This window comes from Heptranchias perlo, chromosome 1 (genome assembly GCF_035084215.1).
Source record: "Heptranchias perlo isolate sHepPer1 chromosome 1, sHepPer1.hap1, whole genome shotgun sequence".
Lineage (NCBI taxonomy): Eukaryota > Metazoa > Chordata > Chondrichthyes > Hexanchiformes > Hexanchidae > Heptranchias > Heptranchias perlo.
The window spans coordinates 181,594,188-181,618,123 of record NC_090325.1 but is presented as its reverse complement, the minus strand read 5'-3'; the positions used below and the strand labels follow the sequence as shown (position 1 = coordinate 181,618,123).

The 23,936-nt window shown below is 42.4% G+C and overlaps 1 protein-coding gene across 2 annotated transcripts in view; it reads left to right on the top strand.

Annotated features, from left to right (window-relative positions):
• Positions 1-23,936, top strand: part of LOC137328538 (serine/threonine-protein kinase 32B-like) — a 295,819-nt gene that overhangs the window by 260,179 nt on the left and 11,704 nt on the right. For both annotated transcript variants that reach the window (XM_067994345.1, XM_067994346.1), the window contains exons 7-9: positions 7,882-7,985; positions 14,409-14,525; positions 17,295-17,420. In XM_067994345.1, coding sequence (XP_067850446.1) covers positions 7,882-7,985; positions 14,409-14,525; positions 17,295-17,420 — 347 coding nt within the window. The remainder of the gene's footprint in view (positions 1-7,881; positions 7,986-14,408; positions 14,526-17,294; positions 17,421-23,936) is intronic.

Here is a 23,936-nt window from a genome sequence, read left to right as displayed (position 1 = left end):
TAGAAACTACAAATTGCGTAGGAACTGAGATCTGTTATTACCTTGATTGCCACAGGGGGTACAGTTCTGACTAAAGATTGTCTCTACAACGCATCATTCAAGGCACAGGTCATTAAAATCCTCCTTGGAAGACCTCAGCCTTTACAGACATTGGTCCTCCATTAGGGACAAGTAACTGTTTCTTGGTCTGTACATAACAGCCCAAGGAGTAGCTGATGTGGATGACCTAAGTCCTGCATGAAATCTTCACTCCCACCTGCCTGCTGTCCCTTGCGGCAACGCAAGACAGTGCATTTTAGAGGTGTGATGATCACCCGCATGTTTACCTATCCCAGAGACATTTCCCATTGGAAAGGAAAATCAGGCGGGGTGTGTAACAGGCGACTGATCCTATATTGCACGTTTTACACCCCTGCCAAAGTTAAAAGTTCCGGCAAATAGCTCCAATTCAGGATTGGAGCAATAAATGCCAATGAAGGATTTATTGCACCAAACAGAAAATAGCACCAATCAATGTGAAGAGCCATTAACAATACTTTAAAATAATGGTAATGCTAATTGTTTTTTTTTCACAGTGCGGAAAGCTCAAAATGATGCTGAAACAGTCAGCTGAGATTACTGGCATCCATTTCCCAGTTTTCTCCTTCTAATGGCAAACTCCAATGGAACTAGCAGCAAAAAACATACCCAATCATGCAGTGCACTTGCAGTTGTAGTGTGGCAAATACATAGCTGCTCTGCAGTTACAGCTGGAGCCTAACAGTGCTTAATTATTCACTAGTTCTGAGCATTCCTGCTCCTCCTGGCCCCACAAAGGAAAGTTTCTGACACGCTTTCTTCATCCTTCCTGACAGCGGAAAAGCCACAGCAGCTTCCCTGCTCAGGTCCAGGTTAAAAAGTAATCGTGGTTCTGTTGATGTATTAGGACCCTGATTTGCATAAATTCATGAGGCTCCCGCCTGCTATAGGCAGACAACACAGCCGCCTGCAGAACCCTGAAGGTTAAGATCACAGGCGACAACAAAGGAATAAGTTCCAAGCGGGTAGCTAACCTGCTCGGTTTTAACTGCCCGCCCGTCTGATATCTGCCAGGCGGTTAGTATTGAAATCGACCCCCACCTATGGTTCAGAGATCTTGATTGAAACTGGATATATTGATGCAAAGCAAACAGATATTTGAAACTTTCTCCATGTTCGTGACTGTTGATTTTAAAAAACCCTGAGAAAGATTATGTAAAGAGAAGCGATAGAATATTTAATTGTTGATTGCAAAACTAATCAATGGAATTCAGCAGTGTTTGCCTTTGCATATAAATAAGTTCATTACTTGTGGAAAAGAGAAGGAAATTAATAATTTCACATCACCAGTGGATGAGACACTAATCAATTTTGATTGACTGAGCATGCACTGAATAGTGACTTGTGCATTTGGCACTGTCTTCGTGCTCGGTTTACCCTCTTGACAATCTGGCAGTAATGTATTCCTCTTCTGCTTTGTTTTATGCAAATGTATCAAAATTATATTTTAAATGAGTTTACTTTTGCTGTAATCAAATTTTCAGCAAAATGCTGTTTTCCAGAGGATGCCCTCATCTATATAATTGCAATTTCTTAAATATAATTTCTTGTAATTCTAAAATTAAATTTGGAACATTTTAATACCTATAAATAGTAATCTGATTTACGCTGTTTTTTTGCCTTGTCATTGTATTCATGACAGTAAATTGAACTTGGTATCGTTCCCAGAGAAAGGACCACGCCTGAGGGCATAGTTCAGTTCCTTTATTGATTTTTATATAGTAAGAATCAATGGAACTTATCATAATGTTATTGATTGCCATTCCAACTATGTCAAAATATCTGCAATTTGGGAAATAATTTTTAACTCTTTGCTGTGGTCTCGTGCACAAGATTCTAGGTTGCAATCTTCTGTCATATAAGGGCCCATGGGGTAGAAATTGGTATTTGTTTTGCACATTTTCTGGGTCCAAAATGGGCACCACAAAGACAAATTCTGCAGTGTGCCATTCCACCCTGGAACCATGCTGAATGTGCGCCCAGCGCCATATTGATTTGGGCGCTCGATAGGCATCCTTGGCAGCTGCCTGAAACAAATGCAGGCATCATTTAAATATGTTAATGAGTCCTTTGCCTTTATGAAATTGGTGTCCTTGCATGCCTGAAACGTCACTTTCTCAACCCGCCCAGCAAATCCTGTCGAGAAGTATTACCCCCAGGACATGGCTACAATGCAGGATAAAGTTCAATGACCTCATAAGGCTAATTAAGGTAAGCCTCCAAACTCATATCTCTCATTACTCTGCTTAGCCTTGCTCCACCTTTTGCCCCAGGAATCACAACCTTTCCCTCCTTCCTCAGCAGAAGAGGGTAAACAGCCACCTCCACCACAGGAGTCATTGAATGACTTCCATTAGCCAGCTATCTCATTTCCCTCTCCTGTTAGGATAGCACCTAGAAGGAGCATTAGATTAGGAAGTAGGATACAATCACAGTGCACAGCCGCAAAGGGCAACTATTAGGGTACTATTTAAATTGCATTTCCACTTTATTTAGAGAGTTAATTTGTGCTGGGGAAGATTTCTGTAGCAGGGGATGAATGGATGGGCATGCATGGTAGCTGAAGTCAAGTAGAGGATAATAGTTGGCATATGGTTTTGTGGGAACATCTATTCAGCAATGTTTGTGCTTGGGTAATTGATTTTTAATCAAAACTATTGTCTATTAGATGTTGCCAGATTTGTCTTCCTGCTGCAGCTCTAATGCAGCTGTCAATTCCCCTGGTATCCTAGCCAACATTTATCCCTCAACTAACATCTGTAAAACCGATTACCTGGCCATTAATCTCATTGCTGTTTTTGGGATCTTGCTGTGTGCAAATTGGCTGCCCAGTTTCCCTATATTACAACAGTGAATGTGCTACAAAAATAGTTAATTGGCTATGAAGCACTTTGGGACATCCTGAGGTTGTGAAAGGTTCCATATAAATGCAAGCTCTTTCTTTCTTTTCCCAAGTAATTTGTCGTTTCCTTGGGCAAGAGTGGGTCAGAACACACTGCTTCGGTAGCATGTATATCTGCTTCGAAGGATTTCTGTGGAACTCTTCCTTTCCTCTTGCTCTCTGTGGGCGTGAAATTTCAGGAATGCCCATTCTCCTAGCGTAGTTGCTTAAGTTGAGATTTAAACTCACTTCAATGTTACAATGTGAAAAGTAAAAATAAAACAATGCAAGAAATTAAGTACAAAATGGGAAAAATGTACCAAACTAAATGCACCCGCTGTGCTTATGGTGTTATTCACTGAGACTGCTATTGCACATGACACAGCAATTGGCATTTCAGACTTGAGAAGCCTTTCTGATTACCATGCCCATATTGTTCAGGCCAATCACAAGAATTTATGGATGAGGAAGACCAGTTGACCTATCTTGGTTCATCCAACCAGAAAGGTCCCAAAGTCCCTCCACTGGAGTATTCAATTGTTTGTTAAATAATTCCAGGATTTTTGCCTTCACTACTCTATCCAAAAAAATCCATTCCATGTATTGATTTACTCTTTGTGTGAAGAAGAACTGTTTTCAATTCTAAATTTGCCTTTTAATTTGAAATTATGTTCCCTTGTCCTACTCTGTAATTTGTCCTACTCTGAAGTAATTTTCAGGATTTACCTTTTCCTTCTCTTGATCCCATAATCATCAAACTGTCCGATTCTCTGGCATTGCTCCTACTTTTTTTCTGTTAACATTCCCATTCTCAAAAAACTTATTCTCAAGCCATCCACCATCTTCAATTATTGCCCTGTTTCATACGATCCCTTTCTCTCAAGTCCTGGAATGTGTCTTTGCCTTGTAATGATTCTCCCACTGTTCCCTATTCATCTCCAATTTAGCTTCTGCCCTAACCAAAGTACTCGGATTTCACTGATCAAAGTCGGAAATGACATCATGTGTGCCTGTGACCACAATTTACTATCTCTTGTCTTATCCTCCACAATCTTCATGTTGCCTTTGACACAGATTGAGAACTGGCTAAATGCCCGTAGGCGGAAAGGTGCAGTCAATGGATTTGGATCTGCTTGGAGACCAGTTACCAGTGGTGTCCTGCAGGGATCAGTGTTAGGACCATTGCTATTTACTATTTTCATTAATGATTTAGATGTAGGTGTTGGGGGAATGATCCACATTTCATAAATACATCTGTATTTTGATTAAGCGTATTTCTGAATTTATATCATATTATGATAATTGTCACAATCCAGCTATTAGTACAGTTAAGCAGTACCTGGTATTGCTCATCTCATGTCAAGGATGTTTCTGGCACCTCTCAATAATACTGTTTATTATTTTCATTTTTCCCTATTATTATCAGCTGTTCTCAAAAAGCTACATGTAAAGTAAAATATCTATCAGAAGAGTAAAAATGTGTTACCTCTGAAGCAGGAACTGAGAATTTGTTAAAACACAACAATTTACAATACGCTCAGATTAGCTGTGGACTGTAATTACAACCTTCTGTTGTCAGATACAACCCGTATATCAACCTAAATGATATTGTCATATATTTTGTCAAGACCATAGCTGCATAGGATTTATCTGCAGCATTAATAAACAAGCCAAACTTCACTGACAGGAGACAAACCACCTTGCATGATTGTAAGAGCTTTTATGATTGATGATCAATTAGTAGAGTTTGGCTGGTTACTTCAGCAGATGCTAGCAGATTTCTGTCACAATGGTGCCAATACTGTGCCCCCCCCCCCCCAAAATTGTGTGTAATCATCTGATAGTTTACAAACAGAAATGTAGCAAAATTGAATATTGTGGCCTTCAAGAGTTTGTTTAGTTGCTTTTTCAATAAAAGGTGACACATCTCATATTCATACCCAGCTAGTAGTTTGGATAGGGAGTAAATTCATTCTCATATTTTGGTTTTAATCTCAATTGCCCTGAGATTTTACTCATCCATCAAATGCCATATAATTATATACAGTGTTCAAGTATGAGATGTAAAAGTCATGCACTTGCTTTATGTCTGTGTGGTTATATGTTAGTAATGATGGATGTCTTACAAAATATACTGGAAAGTAAAGAGTGTTATTAAGATTTATGATGGCTTCAAATGTTTCATAATGAGGACTGATGAGCAGCAATTAACAGTTAGCTTTCAGTCTTGGGAATGGTATTATTGCAAAGGCCCAATGGTACATATACAATATGGCTGAGTCAAAGTTGATTTAGGGAAGGTTTTATAAGCATTCCAAAAAGAATAGTCTCCATTGCTGTGATGGCTCAGTTGGCAAAATCATTGAGCTATGTGAAACTGAATAAGAAGTTCCCAAGTTTAATCCCCAGTGTAGAGTTAGTCGATTTTAGCTATAGCTGCAGCAGAGGTTCAACAATTGGCTTCAACATCCCTAAGTTAAGGAGAGGAAAAAGCAGCCAGAATTCCCATTCCTGATCTCTATCCAGTGACGCTTACCAGACTTATGCGTGTGGATATCAGAGGTTGGATTTTCCTCTTCGGAGTGGAGTTCTAGAGTTCTGCCCCAATCCCAACCCATTTCCCTGGGTCAGGGGGAGGGTGGCGCTTTAGACTTGCATGGCACCCAGCGGAATTTCCGCCACCAAGAGGGAACACATCAGTGCCTGGCCACAAATTGCAGACAGTGCTTCAGCAGGACTGTGCCTGCAACACCAAAAGAGGCAGCCAGGCACTTAGAGTCAGAAGAGCCTGAAAATCGGGAAGTTAGAATAGACCAAATCTACACGGGAAAGTAAGTGGGAGCTAGATTGGAGGAACAGGAGGCGACTACAAGACCCTCTCCCTCCATTGGGGGACCTCAGGGTTGTTACTGTCACTTCCCAGGGTCTACCCCCACCTTGCACATGGAGAATTCAGGAAGGCGTTAACTGGGGTTGGTTCCAGGAAAAACCAACGGGGAAGGGGCGGACAGCGGTGGTCCCAGTGAGGGCGGTGAGAGGAAAATTCAGGTGAGGCCGCGGTGAGGCCTCATTTTCCACCATTATCCTGTCCCATTTCAGGTGGGATTACAGAGGAGAATCCACCCCCAGTAGAAGACAGGTCCAGCAGTCAAAAGGAAAAGAAAATCAGGCAGCATGTAAAACATACAGCCGACTCGCTAAAGCCTGTTTTGCTAGACCGCTGAAATTACATTTCACCCCCTGTGCATCTAATCTCAGTCACATTGCTTAGAAAGCTGCCAAGTGTGGCTCCCAAAGATAAGAAGGAAATAATCAGATATGGTGATGGCCGGTCATGCCTTATGGTGGGAAGCAAAGGGCATAATTTCTGATGGCTTGGGAGCAGTCCATCTGCCTGGTCCTCTTGGTCCGAAGACATCTGTGGTCAGGAGGGGAAAAAGGGCAAATAAAGCCTGAAACTGATCTGAAAAACAATAATCTGAGACTTACATTGTCTCAATTTCATTTTGTGGTATGTGATGTTTATGGGCTGTGTATGAATGAAGTGTATTTCTAGGCAATAAACCTTTTTGTAGATTGGTGTACACTGCCATTACTTTAAACTTGGAGTACTTCATTTGCATTTCTGATCAAAAATAACAATATCAAAATTATTAGTTTAACAGTATAGTACTAAGAATTAGGCAATGTTCTGTGGTTAGTGCACGCCCATTTGGGGAAGCCAGGAAGTCCAGCCAAAGACTGGTGAAACAGGAGGTGCTGGGCTTTCCAGGGTGTACTAGCCATCGATACTCCAGCAGGCCTCTCAGAGGCCAGGATGTGTCAGTGGCCTTGTTTGGGGCAGATGGGGCTCCACGCTCACAAAGTCAGATGGAAACACCAGGTTAAGGTTGGGACCTGGCTATCCTCTCTAGGAAGTCACATACTCAGTATTATTTTCAAACTATAGCCACGATTTTAACTTGGGCCGGACCTCAGCCTCATCTGCTTAGGTCCGGTCAATCTCCTGCCCAAAGCCAGGGGTGGGGGGGGGAGGGGGAGCGGCAGCCAGTTGATGGGCGAGAGTGGGGTGTTGGCCAGCAAGAGGCCCCCGCCAAAGCAACGGTCCCCGGCACTCGATAAGTGGGGGTTTTGGGAGGGCCTTGCAGTTGGAGGAGTGGGGGAAGCCTGGGGCAGAGAAGGCCTAAACTTTCCTTGTGCGGTCAGGAAGACCAGGCCCCACAAGGAAAGTAAAAAAAAAAGAAAATCTGTTCACCTGTTTGGGCCTCTTCTAGTCCAGTTCCTCTTCCACTAGGTTGGCTTGGTGGGGAAACTACAACGGCTTCCCCGCACAGGCCTCTGGTTAAAATTGCAATCAGGCCCCGATGATGTCGTCAGAGCTCAGTCTGCATATTTAAGGAAGGACCCCGCTGGCATCCTGGCACTGTCCCTCTCGCTTGCTCAGAAGAGTAGGTTAAGATTGGAACTCATAGGGATCCATTCAAGTAAGTCCCATGGACCATTTTAACTGCCCGTCCACCCAGTTTCCACCAACCAGGCAGGGGTAAAATTGTCCGTTATATTTCCCACCCCTGCCGATACAACTTGCTTGATGAAAAAAATGTTAATAATCGATAAATTAATGATTATTATATTGTTATAAAATAAATTATTCTAAAATTAATTAAGAAGTGAAATCTAAACAATATATGAGTTAGGGTATTTATTACTAAATTGTGTGGTTTTTTCCCGGTAAGAAAATTGCATTAGACCATCTTTCTTGTAATTAAATGTACATTCCTTATTAGAAATAGAGGAATACAACTCAACACTACAGAATGTATTCGCTGGACACATTTATGGCCATTGGTTAGTACCTTTGAATCTTTATATTGTGTGTAAATACATAATGGCTGATTTTGCCTCTTTGTGCCTCTCTTTAGCTCCAGAGCTTTTTCAGTCCTTTTTGGAAGGAGGCCCTGGCTACTCGTATCCTGTGGACTGGTGGTCTTTGGGTATTACATCGTATGAACTGTTGCGGGGCTGGGTAAGATATACAGTTCAGATCTTTCTTTTGTCATGCTAGATTTCAGATAATCTCCCCTCTTGATAATTTTTATTGTAAGGAGCTAACAATGGAAAGTGAATTAACTGCCAGTCACTAGCTGAAACGTGGACATTTTACACATATGCACTTCATTTTACTGCTACCATTTTAAATCTACTATTTTTATACATGATGACCATAAACATGCATACATTACTCTTGACTATAAAAATCTCTGGTATAGCACTGCATATGATATCACATGGATTATTTATACTATCATTATTAACAAAATAACCTATCCAAGCCGCATGGTGTGTAGAATGTGTTGCACGGAGTCGTAAACATCATAAGAAAATCACAACCTGGAATATTCAGCTTTTAATTTAAATACAGGAGGCAAGAAGGAGCTTGTTGTCTGCTAAATGACCCATCCCTTCCCTCACTAGTATGTAATGTTCTAAGATTATTGGGATAACTACCTTAGCTTTTACTTATTACTGGTAGCATCTGCTACAATTAAAGTTCAGAAGCAAGTTAGCAGGAGTTTAAAGGGAGAAATTTTACAGCTCCATTGCGTTAGTAGAAGGACGGCAGGTCAGTAGAATGAAGGAAGCAAGGACTCAAATCGGAAATTCAGATGGACTAACCTAGCTGTTAAATCACAATTAATTCACAAATATTAAATGTAGCATTGGCAGAGTTACCTAGTGCAATATGTTGTATCTATTATTGATCCGGAAAGATGTTGGCATCTTTGTCACACTCACAGCCAGATATTAATATATCTCCAGTAATATTGTTCGCAATATTTTGAAAACACTGCTTGCCACTATCCGCAGCATATTTAATTACAACAACTATGCTTTTGCATTTTTCTTCTGCTGTGAAATCAATGACAAATCAATTTTATAAGTTCTGCAACTGACATATCTACATGTTCATATTTTCATTATTATTAACAATTGTGGTTCACCGCACAACAGTCACAATCTATTAGCAGCAAGTTGGTTTCAACTTGCATTCTTCATTAATGTCAGTGCAACGGTGGAGACATTTTTAATTACTGTGACTAAAATATATCAAAAGCAGGTTGTATACAGCAGAAGTAATTTTTTTTAAGATATGTTTTAGTCTGGAAAGGACACAGCTTGCATACAAAGTTCAAAGTAATGAAAAGCAGCTCTTCTGATTGGCTCAATCGACAAAAAATTATCATTCAACACTGCATCTCATATGCAAGAACGTGTCCTGGCAGTTCCAGTTTTAGTTATATTCCCTCCGGGGGAATAAGGTAACTCATTACTGTCACAACATTAAGTAACTTGCTCCAGGCATAGCTCATCTTTGAACACATTGGTAATTTTATGTCCCTTTGTAAACAAATACTTTTAAGGATTTAACAATCCAAAGTATTTAACCACTGAGTTTTGTTTCCTTTTTTTGTCAATTTTTTCCTCCTGTGGACATTGACAATTTGTTGGGGTATGTTTCCACTGACACTAGGGACTCTCGAGCACCTGACCCAATTGGCCATTCTTCACGTTACCCTTCGCAGTAATTATCGGCAGGCTATTTGATTATATGAGGCATCGCAACTGAGCCCAATCCTGCCCTCACCCAACTTTCCACACATAACGATCAGGGATGAGAACCCTGGCCAATTATCCACTACTGGAGCCATAGATACTGGGAACTTCCTATCTATGTGGCTCAACTACTCACCAGATAAACTTGTTGGGGGTAATTTTGACTTTGTGCGATAGAGTTTTACAGCTCTCCCGATTTTTATTTCCATTAACGTTGAGCCTACCTGGGGAGCCCATAATTATGGACATCAATTAGAGAGTGAGAACGACCGAGCTGAAAATACAGGTTAAATGTTGATTGATTGAGTTCTTCACCGGATTGCAGAGGGTGCTGCTGAATGGGCTGGTGGCCCGGCAGGCCTGTAACTCATCAGTGCTATGATGAGTAAGAAGAAAAAACTATTATAAAGCACTAAGATAAATGAATGATACAAGGAGAAATAGTTGACATGCACTCTGCTAGCACAAAATGTAACCACAAAGAGCCTGGATTTGATGAACGTGATCACTCCATGCTTGTACTTTTGAAAGTTCAGTTGGTGCATGAGTCAACTGTTTGTAAAAGGCTGATCAGCATGAGAGATCCTCTAGCTGAGTTGCTGGCATTTAAATAAATAAACAACTGTGGGAAGTGACCGGGGGGGATTTCAGTGAAGAAGATTCCTGAAGGAGGAGAATTCAAGAAGACAGACGAGCAGAGAAATGGAACCACTAAAATGTCAGCAAGACGGAACCGAAAGTGTAGAGATAAGGACACTTTAGCAAGAATTTCTAGGCTCTGGTACTTTAGAATTACTAAGTGGTTTTCCACAAGTACAATACTTTATCAGAGCATTTGTAAAACAGTTTCACAGAACTTTATCGGAAAATCCTTTGCTCAACCTAGTACTAGAAACTAGCAAAATACGATGGGGTAAATTTTAACCCCGAAGAACGGGTGGGTTGGGGTGGGTGGACAATGAAAATTCTCTGATTTCGGAGCAGGACCGCATCCCGCATCACTCCATCAATGGGCAGCTGATTTGCGACCACCAGAAGAGGTTTCTGCTGGCGTGTGCCAAATTCCCTGGCAGCTGCCATGATTCCTTCGTTTTGCGCGAGTCCAACATCCCGGCCCTCTTCCACGCACAAGACAGACTTAAGGGCTGGCTGCTTGGAGATAAGGGATACCCCCTACAGGCGTGGCTCATGACACCTTTGAGAAACCCCACTAACGAGGCCCAGCGGTGGTACAATGACAGTCGCATCACCACCAGATCTGTCATTGAACAAGGCATTGGAATGCTCAAGATGCGCTTCAGGTGCCTGGATCGATCTGGGGGATCCCTTCAGTACTCACCGGCGAGGGTGTGCAGAATAATAGTCGTGTGTTGCGTCCTGCACAACATCACTCAACAGAGAAGGTTACAGGTGGATGAGGTCCCCATGCGCTCATGAAGCATCTGCATCAGCCATCAACATTGAAGAAGATGAGGAGAAGGAGGTTGAGGATGACGACGACCAACCCATCGGCACACCTGGCTGCCCGTGATGCCAGGTAGTCACTCATATCTGATAGATTCTCATAAGGAGATCTGCAAACTGAAGATGGTGAACTAAAACCGCCTGGAACAACCACCACCAACACCACCAGCCCCCACCCCCAGCTTGCACAAAACTGTCCTACAACCACACGAACACCCATTGTAAACGCACCCAATGAATGGCATAAAGTCTTGCTGTTCATGATGAGGCACATGCAAGGTCGCTTTGAAGAAAGGGACTCAAGAATGGACCAGACGTGGCAGTGGTGGTGACAAGTATGACATTTATTGTGAATGTAACAAAAAACAAAGAGAAATGAAAAACATGACACTTAGTCAGACACCCTTATGCATACCCTTGGTAATCACAAAACCTTCGCCTTCCTCTTCCCACTACTTCTACAGGGTGCACCCACTGTGGCTTCAGCAGAAGTAGTGGGAGGTTGCTCAGGTCCCTGCCTTGTCTACTGAGATGCTCTAGGCCTACGCCCTCTGGGTTTTGGAGCCATGAGGGCCCCGCCAAAGACTGCTCGACCTGCACCTTTGCAGGGCAGACTTAGCCATCGGGAGAGGAGGCAATATTACGGGTACCGGTTTGGGGGGGGGGGGGGCGCGGGGAAATGGGACAACGGGTGAGACGTGGGAGCGCTTTGAGTGGAGTCCCCACTTCCATGTCCCCTTTTGCTATCATCCCTCTTCAGGGCTACGGCCACATCACTCCTACCACTCTGCTGGACAACAGCTTGGAGGATATCTGTGATGCCTTGTAAGGCCAGTGCTAATGTATCGGTCTGCCTGTTTAAGGTGGTATAATATTGGTCACCCTGAGTTTGCACAGCCATTGTCGGGGCCTGAATGGACTTGTTTGTGAGCCGTGCTTGACGTTCAGTGGAGGCTGCCGTACTCTCCATCGCAGACATTCCCGCACTTACCTGCGCCATCATTCCACTAATGCTGGAGGTGGACTCCTCCTTCCTCTCCGCTATTGTGGAGAGTGTGCGTGGCACGTCTTCCAGTACATCGCAAAGGTGCATCTGTACCTCTATCATTCTCCTTCTCAAGGATGGCCCCCAGGGTTCAGCATCTGCGTCCAGCTGAGCAGAGCTGGGAGAGGACTGCGCCCACCGACGCAGACTCTCCACTGCTGCCCCTGCCACCAGTGTCTGCTCGTGTTCACTTGTGAGTGGTGAATCAGCAGATGACGACCCAACTAACTGTCTAATAGGATCCACCAAGGTGTGAGTATCTGCGCTGGTGCATGGCTCGCTATGATATGACGGTGAGCCCTCAGAGGCATGGAGCTCCTCTAAGCAATCACCCTCATCTGGGTCATGTGGTCCTTCAGCAATCCTTGAAGACCCTGGATTATTAAGAATCATCGCAGAAGTAATGTTGCGATGAGCATACTGAGGTGTGCAACAGGTCAATCATGGATAACATCAATTCATGTTGTGTGTGAGGGATGTTAAAGTTCTGTCACCAGATGTTTCAGGGTGCCAGTCTCGGCATCTCCAACAGTCAGGCATTCGAGCATCCGGCTGAGCTCCAAGGCCTCCTCCTCCGCCTCTGTAAGGGCCACTATTTGTGGTGGCCCCCGTCCAGTCCGTCTCCTTTCCCTTGCATTTTGCTCTCTGTTCTAAAAGTGGAGAAAGTACAGACGTGTGAGTGAGTGAGGGTGACGGGGTCACCTGATAGATGCATTGCTCTGGGTCAGGCTGACAATGAAAGAGATGCATCAGAGGGTGAGTATCAGACAGATTCATGACATTGCATCAGGATTGGGGTGAGTGGGAGTGGTGGGTGCACAAATGGGGAGGTGAGGAAATGCACAGAAAGTGAAGAAAACTTGACACTGAACCTTAAGTGGGGGTATGGAGTGACGTGATGGAGTAGGCTTGGCAGGACAGAGTGAGAGGGGAGGTAATGTGCACCACAGGGTGTAGGTGAATCAGTAACTATACTCAGCCTTCCTGACCCGGTTAGATCATTGAAGTGCTTCTGGCATTGCAACCACATCCTTGACACGGTGGTCCTACTGCTCAGCTTCTCTGCAACTCCAGCGAAGAGTCAGTGAATCAGGGTGCTGGCCTCGCCCTCTGCTGCTCCATGTTTTCCGATTTCTCTTTTCTCCCTCAAATTCCATGCTTGCAATGGCCCTTTAAATACTCCAGCTCCCAGCACGTCATTCGGGTGTGCAGTACGCCCGCTGTGCAGCTTGGAGACGCAAAACCCGAAAGTCACGTTAAGGGTTTTTAATTGAATCACAATGGCTCGAGAAAACGCACAAAACTTTTTTCCGGGTTTCCCACATGCGTATTGGCCCCCCCCCCCCCCCCCCGGCTGAGTTCCCGCCGGTATGTTAAAATTTACCCCCATGTCTCCCAGACTGCAGAACCTTCATGTGATGAACAGGCCCAAAACTCTTCAATGAATGTGGAACAGAAGAAAACCTCATAAGCAGCTTAGAATAGGATTAATGTCAATTAACTCTGCTCTTGCAATTTTTACTGAAAGTGTCGTGATCATGAAACTCCTCCAATGGTTTTTTTGACTTTCCAGGATGAATCAATCATTGACTTGACAGCTGACATGCAAGCCGCATTGACATTATTCACTGTCAATTTTTTCCATGTGTTTCTCATTCCATTTCAAAAAACAACTCATAAAACACAAACAGATTCTGCCACGTATCAAATAACATTTTAGACTTTGGTGAAAGTTGCAACCATAGCACAAATCAATAAGTTCAGAAAGTGACTTTCACAATGCGCGCATAAGGGAGAAATTCCTCTCTTCATTATTTGTAACAAAATCGTAAGTACAAGTATAAAGAACACATTTATGATTTCACTATAAATAGTAAGCAGATTAAATCTTCCCCCAAAAGAGTTCTTTACCTGTATTCCTCAGTAACACCCACTGATAACTTCTTACCCTATAATATAAGAAATAAATTAAAAAAACTACAAATGCTGGAATTCGGAAGTAAAAATATAAATTGCTGGAAACACACAGTGGTTCAGTCAATGCTTTTAAAGAGAAAAGACAGATTTTAATGTTTTGGGTGAGAAACCCTTCATCAGAACAAAATATATAGTGGTATTATTGCATTTGCTGTGACCAGCAAGTTTACATGTTTTAACCTGTGATTCCTGGCATTCATTAACTTTGTTCGTGAATCATTCATATTTTGTCATCATTCATTACTGTTAAGAAGGATCTGGCCTTTATCAGTAAAGGCTCCTGACATTTAGTGTCCAGCTTAAGAGAGTACACAAGGTTAAGTAATTCTGCTGTATTTTGTCTTACAGAGACCATATGACATTCACTCCAACACTCCATTGGAAGAAATACTTCTCATGATTAGGACTGAAAAAGTGCACTGCTCCTCCACCTGGTCCAAAGGCTTGGTGGCATTAATAAAAAAGGTAAAGAATGGAAAGAAAAGGTCAGGGCATACACTTTTACAACTGTTGCAGAGATATTTTTAGCCAGAAAAATCAATCTAGGCACACTTTCCTGCAATAAAATATTTTTGAAAAATCTCAATACAGTGTGAAAGTTTTGAAATATTGTGATTTTAACCCACTCTGCCCAGCAGTAACGGGGCGAGGGGGTCCTTTAAAATGGAGTGTTTAGCCTTATTGCCCCGATCCCGCTGGAATCCTGCTGGTCGGCATTTTAACTGCTCACTGCTGTTTGGTGGCTAAGGGGCCCAGCAGAAATAGGCAGGAGCCTCATTAATGTCTGCAAGTTGGGGTCCCATCACAACAACGGGACACCGATTGGATTTTAACTCAGGTCTGGCTGGGGAAGCTACCACGGCATTCCCGCCAGGTGAAGGCAGGTCAGAAGCCGCCGGGAGGATGAAGCGACCCTCTAACTTAAGACAAAGTCTTTCCTTTGTGGGGCCAGAAGAAGCAGGAGTGTTCCACCAGGCCACAAAAAGGAAGGGCGCAATATCCCCAGCCCCAGACTCCCCCCTTACCTGCTACAGATCCTCCCAACACCCCTCCCCATGACTTACCTACTTCCTTTGGTGCTGGCCTGAAATCTTGGCCTGCGACTGCGTTTTGCAGTCGCCCTCCCTTCCCAGCACCCCCCTCCCCCCCCCACTACCACCCTGCCCACCCAAAACGTACGGGGAGTTAAAATCGATCCCATAATTTTACTTCAGGAACTCCAGGAACAAAGGTAAGTGCTCTTTTGTTTTATTTACTACTTGGTGGTCTTATGGGGACATGAGTTGGTCTGATGTCTGATCCCTGGCAGTCTAGTAAGAGAGAGTGTTCCTCTCATTTCTCTTGATTGCGTTGGGCTGATTAGCCTGAGAAAGTGAAAAAGGAATGGGGCTAGTATCTGCACCCAATCTCCAGTAGGTGGGGAGAGGTATGTATTATTTTCCTTTGTGCCAGGTTGGTGTAAGTACTTATGTTTCCTGGAAGATTAGGGAGACTACATATTTTTGGATCAGGATTATATTTTGGGAATTTGCTTCATGACTACCTATACGCTCCTGAATCTAAATTCAAAGTCAATTTTTAAAGAAAATCTAGTCCTCATTCCAACTGCATTTCAATAGACACCTGTAGAAAATGCACTATGATGGACAAATGTAGACAAAATATATTAATGTCATTATCAAACATCAATAATGGGGCAGAAATTGCTTACAAACTAACGGTGAGCTCAACACCATTGTTAGTGGCGAGGTGGAGGAGCAAATGCAGCTGGAATGAGGACTAGGTTTTCTTAAAAAATTGACTTTGAATTTAGATTCAGGAGCGTATAGATAGTCACGAAGCAAATTCCCAAAATATAATCCTGATCGAAAAATATGTAGCCTCCCTAATCTTCATGGAAACATAAGTAACTTACACCAACCTGGCACAAAGAAAAATAATACATCCATGCGCAATGAAATGCAGAAATTCGGAACTTGCTCCTCCTGGTTCGCCAGCGATATGGCAGCTTCGAATTAAAGGGATATCGCCAGCTGTAATCAGAGAAATCATTGAAAAAGTGCAAACTTGCTTATCTGCGCAGCTGGAATGTAACTAATATCGCCTCAAAACAGGTATGCTGAAAAATACCAGATCTAAACTAAATTTTAACAGCACGGTAAGTCTTAATGACTGCCAACTAAAAATTAACTTTTTAAAATATGGAGTCTCATTACTCCTTTTTTTAATAGATTTTAGTCATTAAAAAAAATTTAAATTTAAAAATTAAAACTTTTTTTTACTTTTCCCTTCCGTCTCTCTTTTTTAATTCAATCATTTCTTACCCTCTCTCTTTTCCACTGTCTATAACTGTTTTTACATTGATTTTAATGTTGTACCTCTCACTTCCTGGTTTAACAATCCAAGCCTGCAGAGGCAGCGTGTCAAAAATGCTGCGATCTGATTGGTCGAGGGGAGAGATCGATTCTCTCGTTTGTCCCAGGGTCCTAGCTTCACTTGAGTTGACGCTGGGCTCTTCTCCGCTTCTTAGTCGAGGAAGTATCCGGAGGAAAGACTGCGGCAAGTTGGTGGGTTAGTATAAATCTATGGAGCGGCGAGCCGTGTTGGGTTGCCGCTCCGAGCAATTTCTGCCCCAGTGTTATTTTGTGTAAATCAATATAAGTCACTTCAAGTTTCTGTATTTTTTAAATTCATTATTGAGATGTGGGCAACTCTGACATTTATTGCCTATTCCTATTTGCCCTGAGAAGGTGGTGGTGGGCCTTTATCTGTTTGATACAACTGAGAGAACTGAGAGGCTTGCTAGGTGACTTCAAAGGGCTGTGAGTCAACCACATTGGTTTGGGACTGCAATCACATATAGGCCAGATTGGGTAAGAATGGCAGATTTCCTTCCCTAAAGGAAATTAATGAACCAGTTGGGTTGTTGGGTTTTTAACGGCAATCTGACAGCGCCATGTTTTATTTCCCGATTTTTTTTTTTAAAAACTGAATTCAAGTTCTCAAACTGACATGGTGGAATTTGAACTCATATTCTCTGGATTAGGCCAGCCGCTACTCTAGTAACATAACCATTACACTCCCATTCCCATTAGTTATAGTTATGTAGCCAAATCTTTAATCTTCGATGTTTTCTTACTTGGATATGTGTTGCAATGAATTGAGACACTTTTCTTTATCTACCAGAAAAAAAAAACAAAATGTGTTAAAATACGATATTTTATTTCATGTTAGCTTCTTGTGAAAGAGCCCGAATGTCGACTATCAAGTCTCAAGGACATTCAAAATTCTCCATACTTAGTTGATGTGAACTGGGATGCTGTTCTGGAAAAGAATCTCCCTCCTGGTTTTGTTCCAAATGTGAGTCAACAACAAAATTAATAATTTTGATTGAATAATCTAATTCCTTTGCTGTAAGTTTTAATGTTGCATTTTATTAAGCTGATAAGTATTCAGACTCCAAAACAGTGCATTTTAAAAATCTGAATTTAGCAGCACAGAAGTGCCATTCGGTGGATGGACAGGCAAAGCAACTGAACTGATAGATGTGTGAGGTATCTGGTCATTACTTCATTATGGCCAACATTATGTAAAATGTTACTGAGGAATAAGCCAGTTGCTCATTGCTTAAAATTGCTGTTGAAGATATTAGCGGGTAAACACTTAACACTTACGAACGGCTTTGCTTTGTCCACTATTTTAATCCAGGCGCTAATCTATCAATCTTAAGTGGGTTAATGAATACCACCACTAAAATATCTCTGATAAATATGGCCCAGTACCCCTACTCTTTCAAAGTACTCTTTCAGACTCAGAGTCCATAAATGTTCTCAATGCCCAGCACAAATTTAGTTAATTAGTGCTAGGTGTTTTCACATGCAAAGGCTTAACGCCCATTTCAGGCGCGTGTTCTGGATGTCTCTTTTGCTGCTCTTACCAATATGGCAGGCGGCGCACTTTCGGTGCATCCCACCCTCCATATTGGATACTTAGGCACCTATTTTGCACCTGAAAAACGGGTGCATTGCCATTGAATTTCTGAGTCCAACACATTTATGTATACAATAAATAACAGAGGTCCCCGCGCGGATCCCCGCAAGACACTTTCTGCCAGTCTGTGAAATTTCTCTTAACTCCTACCCTCTGTTTTCTGTTTTGTAGCAATTTTTCAATTCAATCTGCTACTTGACCTCTGACGCCACATACTGTGACCTTTGTCATGAGTCTCTTATGTGGCATGTTATCGAAGGCCTTCTGAGAGTCCAGTTATACGACGTCCACTGAATTGCCCTTGTCTACTCTTTCTGTTATTTCTTCAAATAATTCAATAAGGTTGGTTAAATATGACCTTCCTTTTAGAAATCCCATGCTGACTTTTTTATTATATTCTCCGTCCTTAGATGTTTTATTATTTGATCTTTTAGCAAAGATCTAATATCTTTCCTACCACTGATGTTAAACTAACTGACCTGTAGTTCCCTGGATTAGTTCTATCTCCCTTTTTGAAGATAGGAATTAAATTTGCTAAATGCCAGTCCTCTGGCACTATTCCTTTTTCTGTTGAATTTTTAGATATGGATACTAATGCTTGTGCTATCTCCTCTCTAGTTTATTTGAGTATCCACAGGTATAATCCATCTGGACCTGGGGTCTTGTCATCCTTAAGTGTGCCAAATTTCTAGTATCAACTTTCTTTCTTTCTATCTTGTTGTAATATTTATCTTGACGACTTCTGCTGTTATCAGTCCCTCTCTGTTAGCCCCTTCAGTGAAAACTGAGGTAAATTATCTATTCAACATCACTACCATTTCAGCATCATCTCCTGTGAGTTTATCTTGTTCATCAGTTAGTTTTAGCATAGTTATGGAAAAGGACAAAGATAGAACAGGAGTTAAAGTTCACAATTGGGGTAAGGCCAATTTTGCTTAGCTAAGAAGTGATTTAGCAAAAGTGGACTGGAAACAGCTACTTGAAGTAAATCAATGTCAGAGCAGTGGGAGGCATTCCAGGGGAAGATTCAAGGGGTGCAGAGTAAGAACATAAGAACATAAGAAATAGGAGCAGGAGTAGGCCATCTGGCCTCTTGAGCCTGCTCCACCATTCAACAAGATCATGGCTGATCTTCTACCTCAACGCCATTTTCCTGCACTATCTCCATATCCCTTGATGCCATTAATATCTAGAAATCTATCAATCTCTGTGCTGAATGTACTCAATGACTGAGCCTCCAGAGCCCTGTGGGGTAGAGAATTCCAAAGATTCACCAACCTCTGAGTGAAGAAATTTCTCCTCATCTCAGTCCTAAATGGCCTACCCCTTATTATGAGACTGTGACCCCTGGTTCTAGACTCCCCAGCTAGGGGAAACATCCTCCCAGTATCTACCCTGTCGAGCCCTGTAAGAATTTTGTATGTTTCAATGAGATCACCTCTCATTCGTCTAAACTCTAGTGAATACAGGCCTAGTTCACTCAATCTCTCCTCATACGACAATCCCACCATCCCAGGAATCAGTCTGGTGAACCTTCGTTGCACTTCCTCTGTGGCAAGTATATCCTTTCTTAGCTAAGGAGACTAAAATTGTGCACAATACTCCAGGTGCGGTCTCACCAAGGCCCTATATAATTGCAGTAAGACATCTTTACTCCTGTACTCAAATCCTCTTGTAATAAAGGCCAACGTACCATTTGCCTTCCTAATTGCTTGCTGTACCTGCATGTTAGCTTTCAGTGACTCATGTACTAGGACACCCAGGTCCCTTTGTACATCAACATTTCCCAATCTCTCACCATTTAAAAAATACTCTGCATTTCTGTTTTTTCCTATCAAAGTGGATAACTTCACATTTTTCCACATTATATTCCATCTGCCATGTTCTTGCCCACTCACTTAGCCTGTCTATAGCCCCTTGAAGCCTCTTTACATCCTCCTCACAACTCACATTCCCACCTAGTTTTGTGTCATCAGCAAACTTGGAAATATTACATTTGGTCCCCTCATCCAAATCATTGATATAGATTGTGAATAGCTGGGGCCCAAGCACCGACCCCTGCAGTACCCCACTAGTCACAGTCTGCCAACCTGAAAAAGACCCGTTTATTCCTACTCTCCGTTTTCTGTCTGTTAACCAATTCTCAATCCATGCCAGTATATTACCTCCATGTGCTCCAACTTTGTTCAACAACCTCCTGTGTGGGACCTTATCAAAAGCCTTCTGAAAATCCAAATACCCCTTCTATTCTACTAGTTACATCCCAAAAGAATTCCAATAGGTTTGTCAAACATGATTTCCCTTTCATAAATCCATGCTGACTCTGCCAAATCCTATTATTATTTTCTAAGTGTCTTTTATAATAGATTCTAGCATTTTCCCTGCTACTGATGTCAGGCTAACACGTCTGTAGTTCCCTGTTTTCTCTTTCCTTCCTTTCTTAAATAGTGGGGTTACATTTGCTACCCTCCAAACAGCAGGAACCATTCCAGAATTTATAGAATTTTGGAAGATGACAAACAATGCATCCACTATCTCGATAGCCACCTCTTTCAAAACCCTGGGATGTAGATCATCAGGTCCTTGGGATTTATTGACTTTCAGTTCCATTAATTTCTCTCGTACTATTTTTTTACTAATACTAATTTCTTTCAGTTCCTCATTCTCGCCAGACCCTTGGTTCTCCAATATTTCTGGGAAGTTTTTTGTGCTTCTTCCGTGAAGACACACACAAAGTATTTGTTTAATTTCTCTGCCATTTCCTTATTCTCCCATCTCCCATCTCTGTCTGTAAGGGACCCACATTTGCCTTCACCAGTCTTTTCCTTTGTACATACCTATAGAAGATGTTCCTATACTTATAGTAAACATGTTCCCACAAAGAAAAAGGGTGAGGGTCCCAAATCTACAGCCCCCTGGATGTCAAGGAGCACAGAGGGTAAGATAAGGCAGAAAAGGAAAGCTTATGTCAGACACCGAGTACTCAATACTACAGAAAGCCTGGAGGAGTATAAAAAGTGCAGGGCTGAAATTAAAAAGGAAATTAGGAAAGCAAAGAGAGGGCATGAAAAAATATTGGCAAGTAAAATCAAGGAAAACCCAAAGATGTTTTATAAATACATTAAAAGCAAGAGGATAACTAAGGAAAGAGTTGGGCCTATTAGAGACCAAAAAAGTAACCTATGTGTGGAGGCGGAAGATGTTGGTATGGTTCTTAATGAATACTTTGCATCTGTCTTCACAAAAGAGAGGGACGATGCAGACGTTATAGTTAAGGAGGAGGAGTGTGAAATATTGGATGGGATAAACTTAGTGAGAGAGGAAGTATTAAGGGGATTAGCACATTTGAAAATAAATAAATCACCAGGGGCGGATGAAATGTATCCCAGACTGTTTAAAAAAAGCAAGGGATGAAATAGCGGAGGCTCTGACCATCATTTTCCAATCCTCACTGGATACAGGCATGGTGCTGGAGGATTGGAGGACTGCTAATGTTGCACCATTGTTTAAAAAGGGAGCGTGGGATAGATCGAGTAATTACAGGCCAGTCAGTCTAACCTCGGTGGTGGGCAAGTTATTGGAATCAATTCTGAGGGACAGGATAAATCGTAATTTAGAAAGGCACAGCGTAATCAAGGACAGTCAGCATGGATTTGTTAAGGGAAGGTCATGTCTGACTAACTTGATTGAATTTTTTGAAGAGGTAACAAGGAGGGTCGGTGAGGGTAGTGCATTTGATGTAGTCTACATGGATTTTAGCAAGGCTTTTTATAAGCTCCCACATGGCAGACTGGTCAAAAAAATACAAGCCCATGGGATCCAAAGGAGAGTGGCAAGTTGGATCCAAATTTGGCTCAGTGGCAGGAAGCAAAGGATAATGGTCGACAGGTGTTTTTGTGACTGGAAGTCTGTTTCCAGTGGGGTTCCGCAGGGCTCAATACTAGGTCCCTTGCTTTTTGTGATATATATTAATGATTTGGACTTAAATTTAGGGGGCATGATTATGAAGTTTGCAGATGATATAAAAATTGGCCGTTTGGTTGATAGTGAGGTGGAAAGCTGTAGACTGCAGTAAGATGCACTGCAGCAACTCGCCAAGGCTTCTTCGACAGCACCTCCCAAACCCGCGACCTCTACCACCTAGAAGGACAAGGGCAGCAGGCGCATGGGAACACCACCACCTGCACGTTCCCCTCCAAGTCACACACCATCCCGACTTGGAAATATATCGCCGTTCCTTCATTGTCGCTGGGTCAAAATCCTGGAACTCCCTTCCTAACAGTACTGTGGGAGAACCGTCACCACACGGACTGCAGCGGTTCAAGAAGGCGGCTCACCACCACCTTCTCGAGGGCAATTAGGGATGGGCAATAAATGCCGGCCTTGCCAGCGACGCCCACATCCCGTGAACGAATTTTTTTAAAAGTAAGATATCAATGGATGGTCAGGTGGGCAGAAAAGTGGCAAATGGAATTCAATCCAGAGAAGTGTGTGGCAATGCATTTGGGGAAGGCAAACAAGGCAAGGGAGTACAGAATAAATGGAAGAATAATGAAAGGTGTGGAGGAAGTGAAGGGCCTTGGAGTGCATGTCCACAAATCCCTGAAGGTAGCAGGACAGGTAGAAAAGGTGGTTAAGAAGGCATATAGAATGCTTTCCTTTATTAGCTGAGGCATAGAATATAAGAGCAGGGAAGTTATGCTAGAACTGTATAAATCACTGGTTAGGCCATAGCTTGAGTACTGCATACAGTTCTGGTCACCACATTAGAGGAAGGATGTAATTGCATTACAGCGGGTATAGAGGAGATTTACGGAGATGTTGCCAGGACTGGAGAATTTTAGCTATGAGGAAAGATTGGATAGGCTGGGGTTGTTTTCTTTGGAACAGAGGGGGCTGAGGGGTGATTTAATTGAGGTGTACTAAATTATGAGGGGCCTAGACAGAATGGATAGGAAGGACCTATTTCCCTTAGCAGAGAGGTCAATAACCAGGGGGCGTAGATTTAAAGTGATTGGTAGAAGGATTAGAGGGGAGCTGAGGAAAGTTTTTTTCACCCAGAGGGTGGTAGGGGTCTGGAACTTACTGCCCGAAAGGGTGGTAGAGGCAGAAACCCTCAACTCATTTAAAAAGTACCTGGATGTGCACCTGAAGAGCCATAACCTACCAGGCTACAGACCAAGTGCTAGAAAGTGGGATTAGGCTGGTTGGATCATTTTCGGCCAGCGTGGACATGATGGGCTATTTTCTATGATTCTATGATCCCTTGGTGGCCATATCACTATCTTAATTCTTCTTTTGTTACTTATGTGTCTATAGAATTCTTTACTATTTGTTTTTATATTCTTTGATATTTTAATTTCATATTTCTCATTGATTTCTAATTGTCTTTTTAACCTCTTTCCTGAGCTATGTTCATAGTTTTAATTTCTGTAAATGCCATCAAAAGTAACATTGTACCATTTGCAGATCATGCTAACGTCTACAAAGTACTATCTGTAAGATGGATGATGGGCAGAGAAATAAGAAGCATAAGAAATAGGATCAGGAGTAGACCATACGGCCCCTCGAGCCTGCTCCACCATTCAATAAGATCATGGCTGATCTTCGACCTCAACTCCACTTTCCTGCCCGATCCCCATATTCCTTGATTCCCTTAGAATCCAAAAAATCTATTGATCTCAGTCTTGAATATACTCAAAGACTGAGCATCCACAGTCCTCTGGGGTAGAGAATTCCAAATATTCCCTCTGAGTAAAGAAATTCCTCCTCATCTCAGTCCTAAATGTCCAACCCCCTTATCCTGAGACTATGTCCCCTAGTTCTAGACTCTCCAGCCAAGAGAAACAGCCTCTCAGCCATGTCAAGCCCTCTTAGAATCTTATA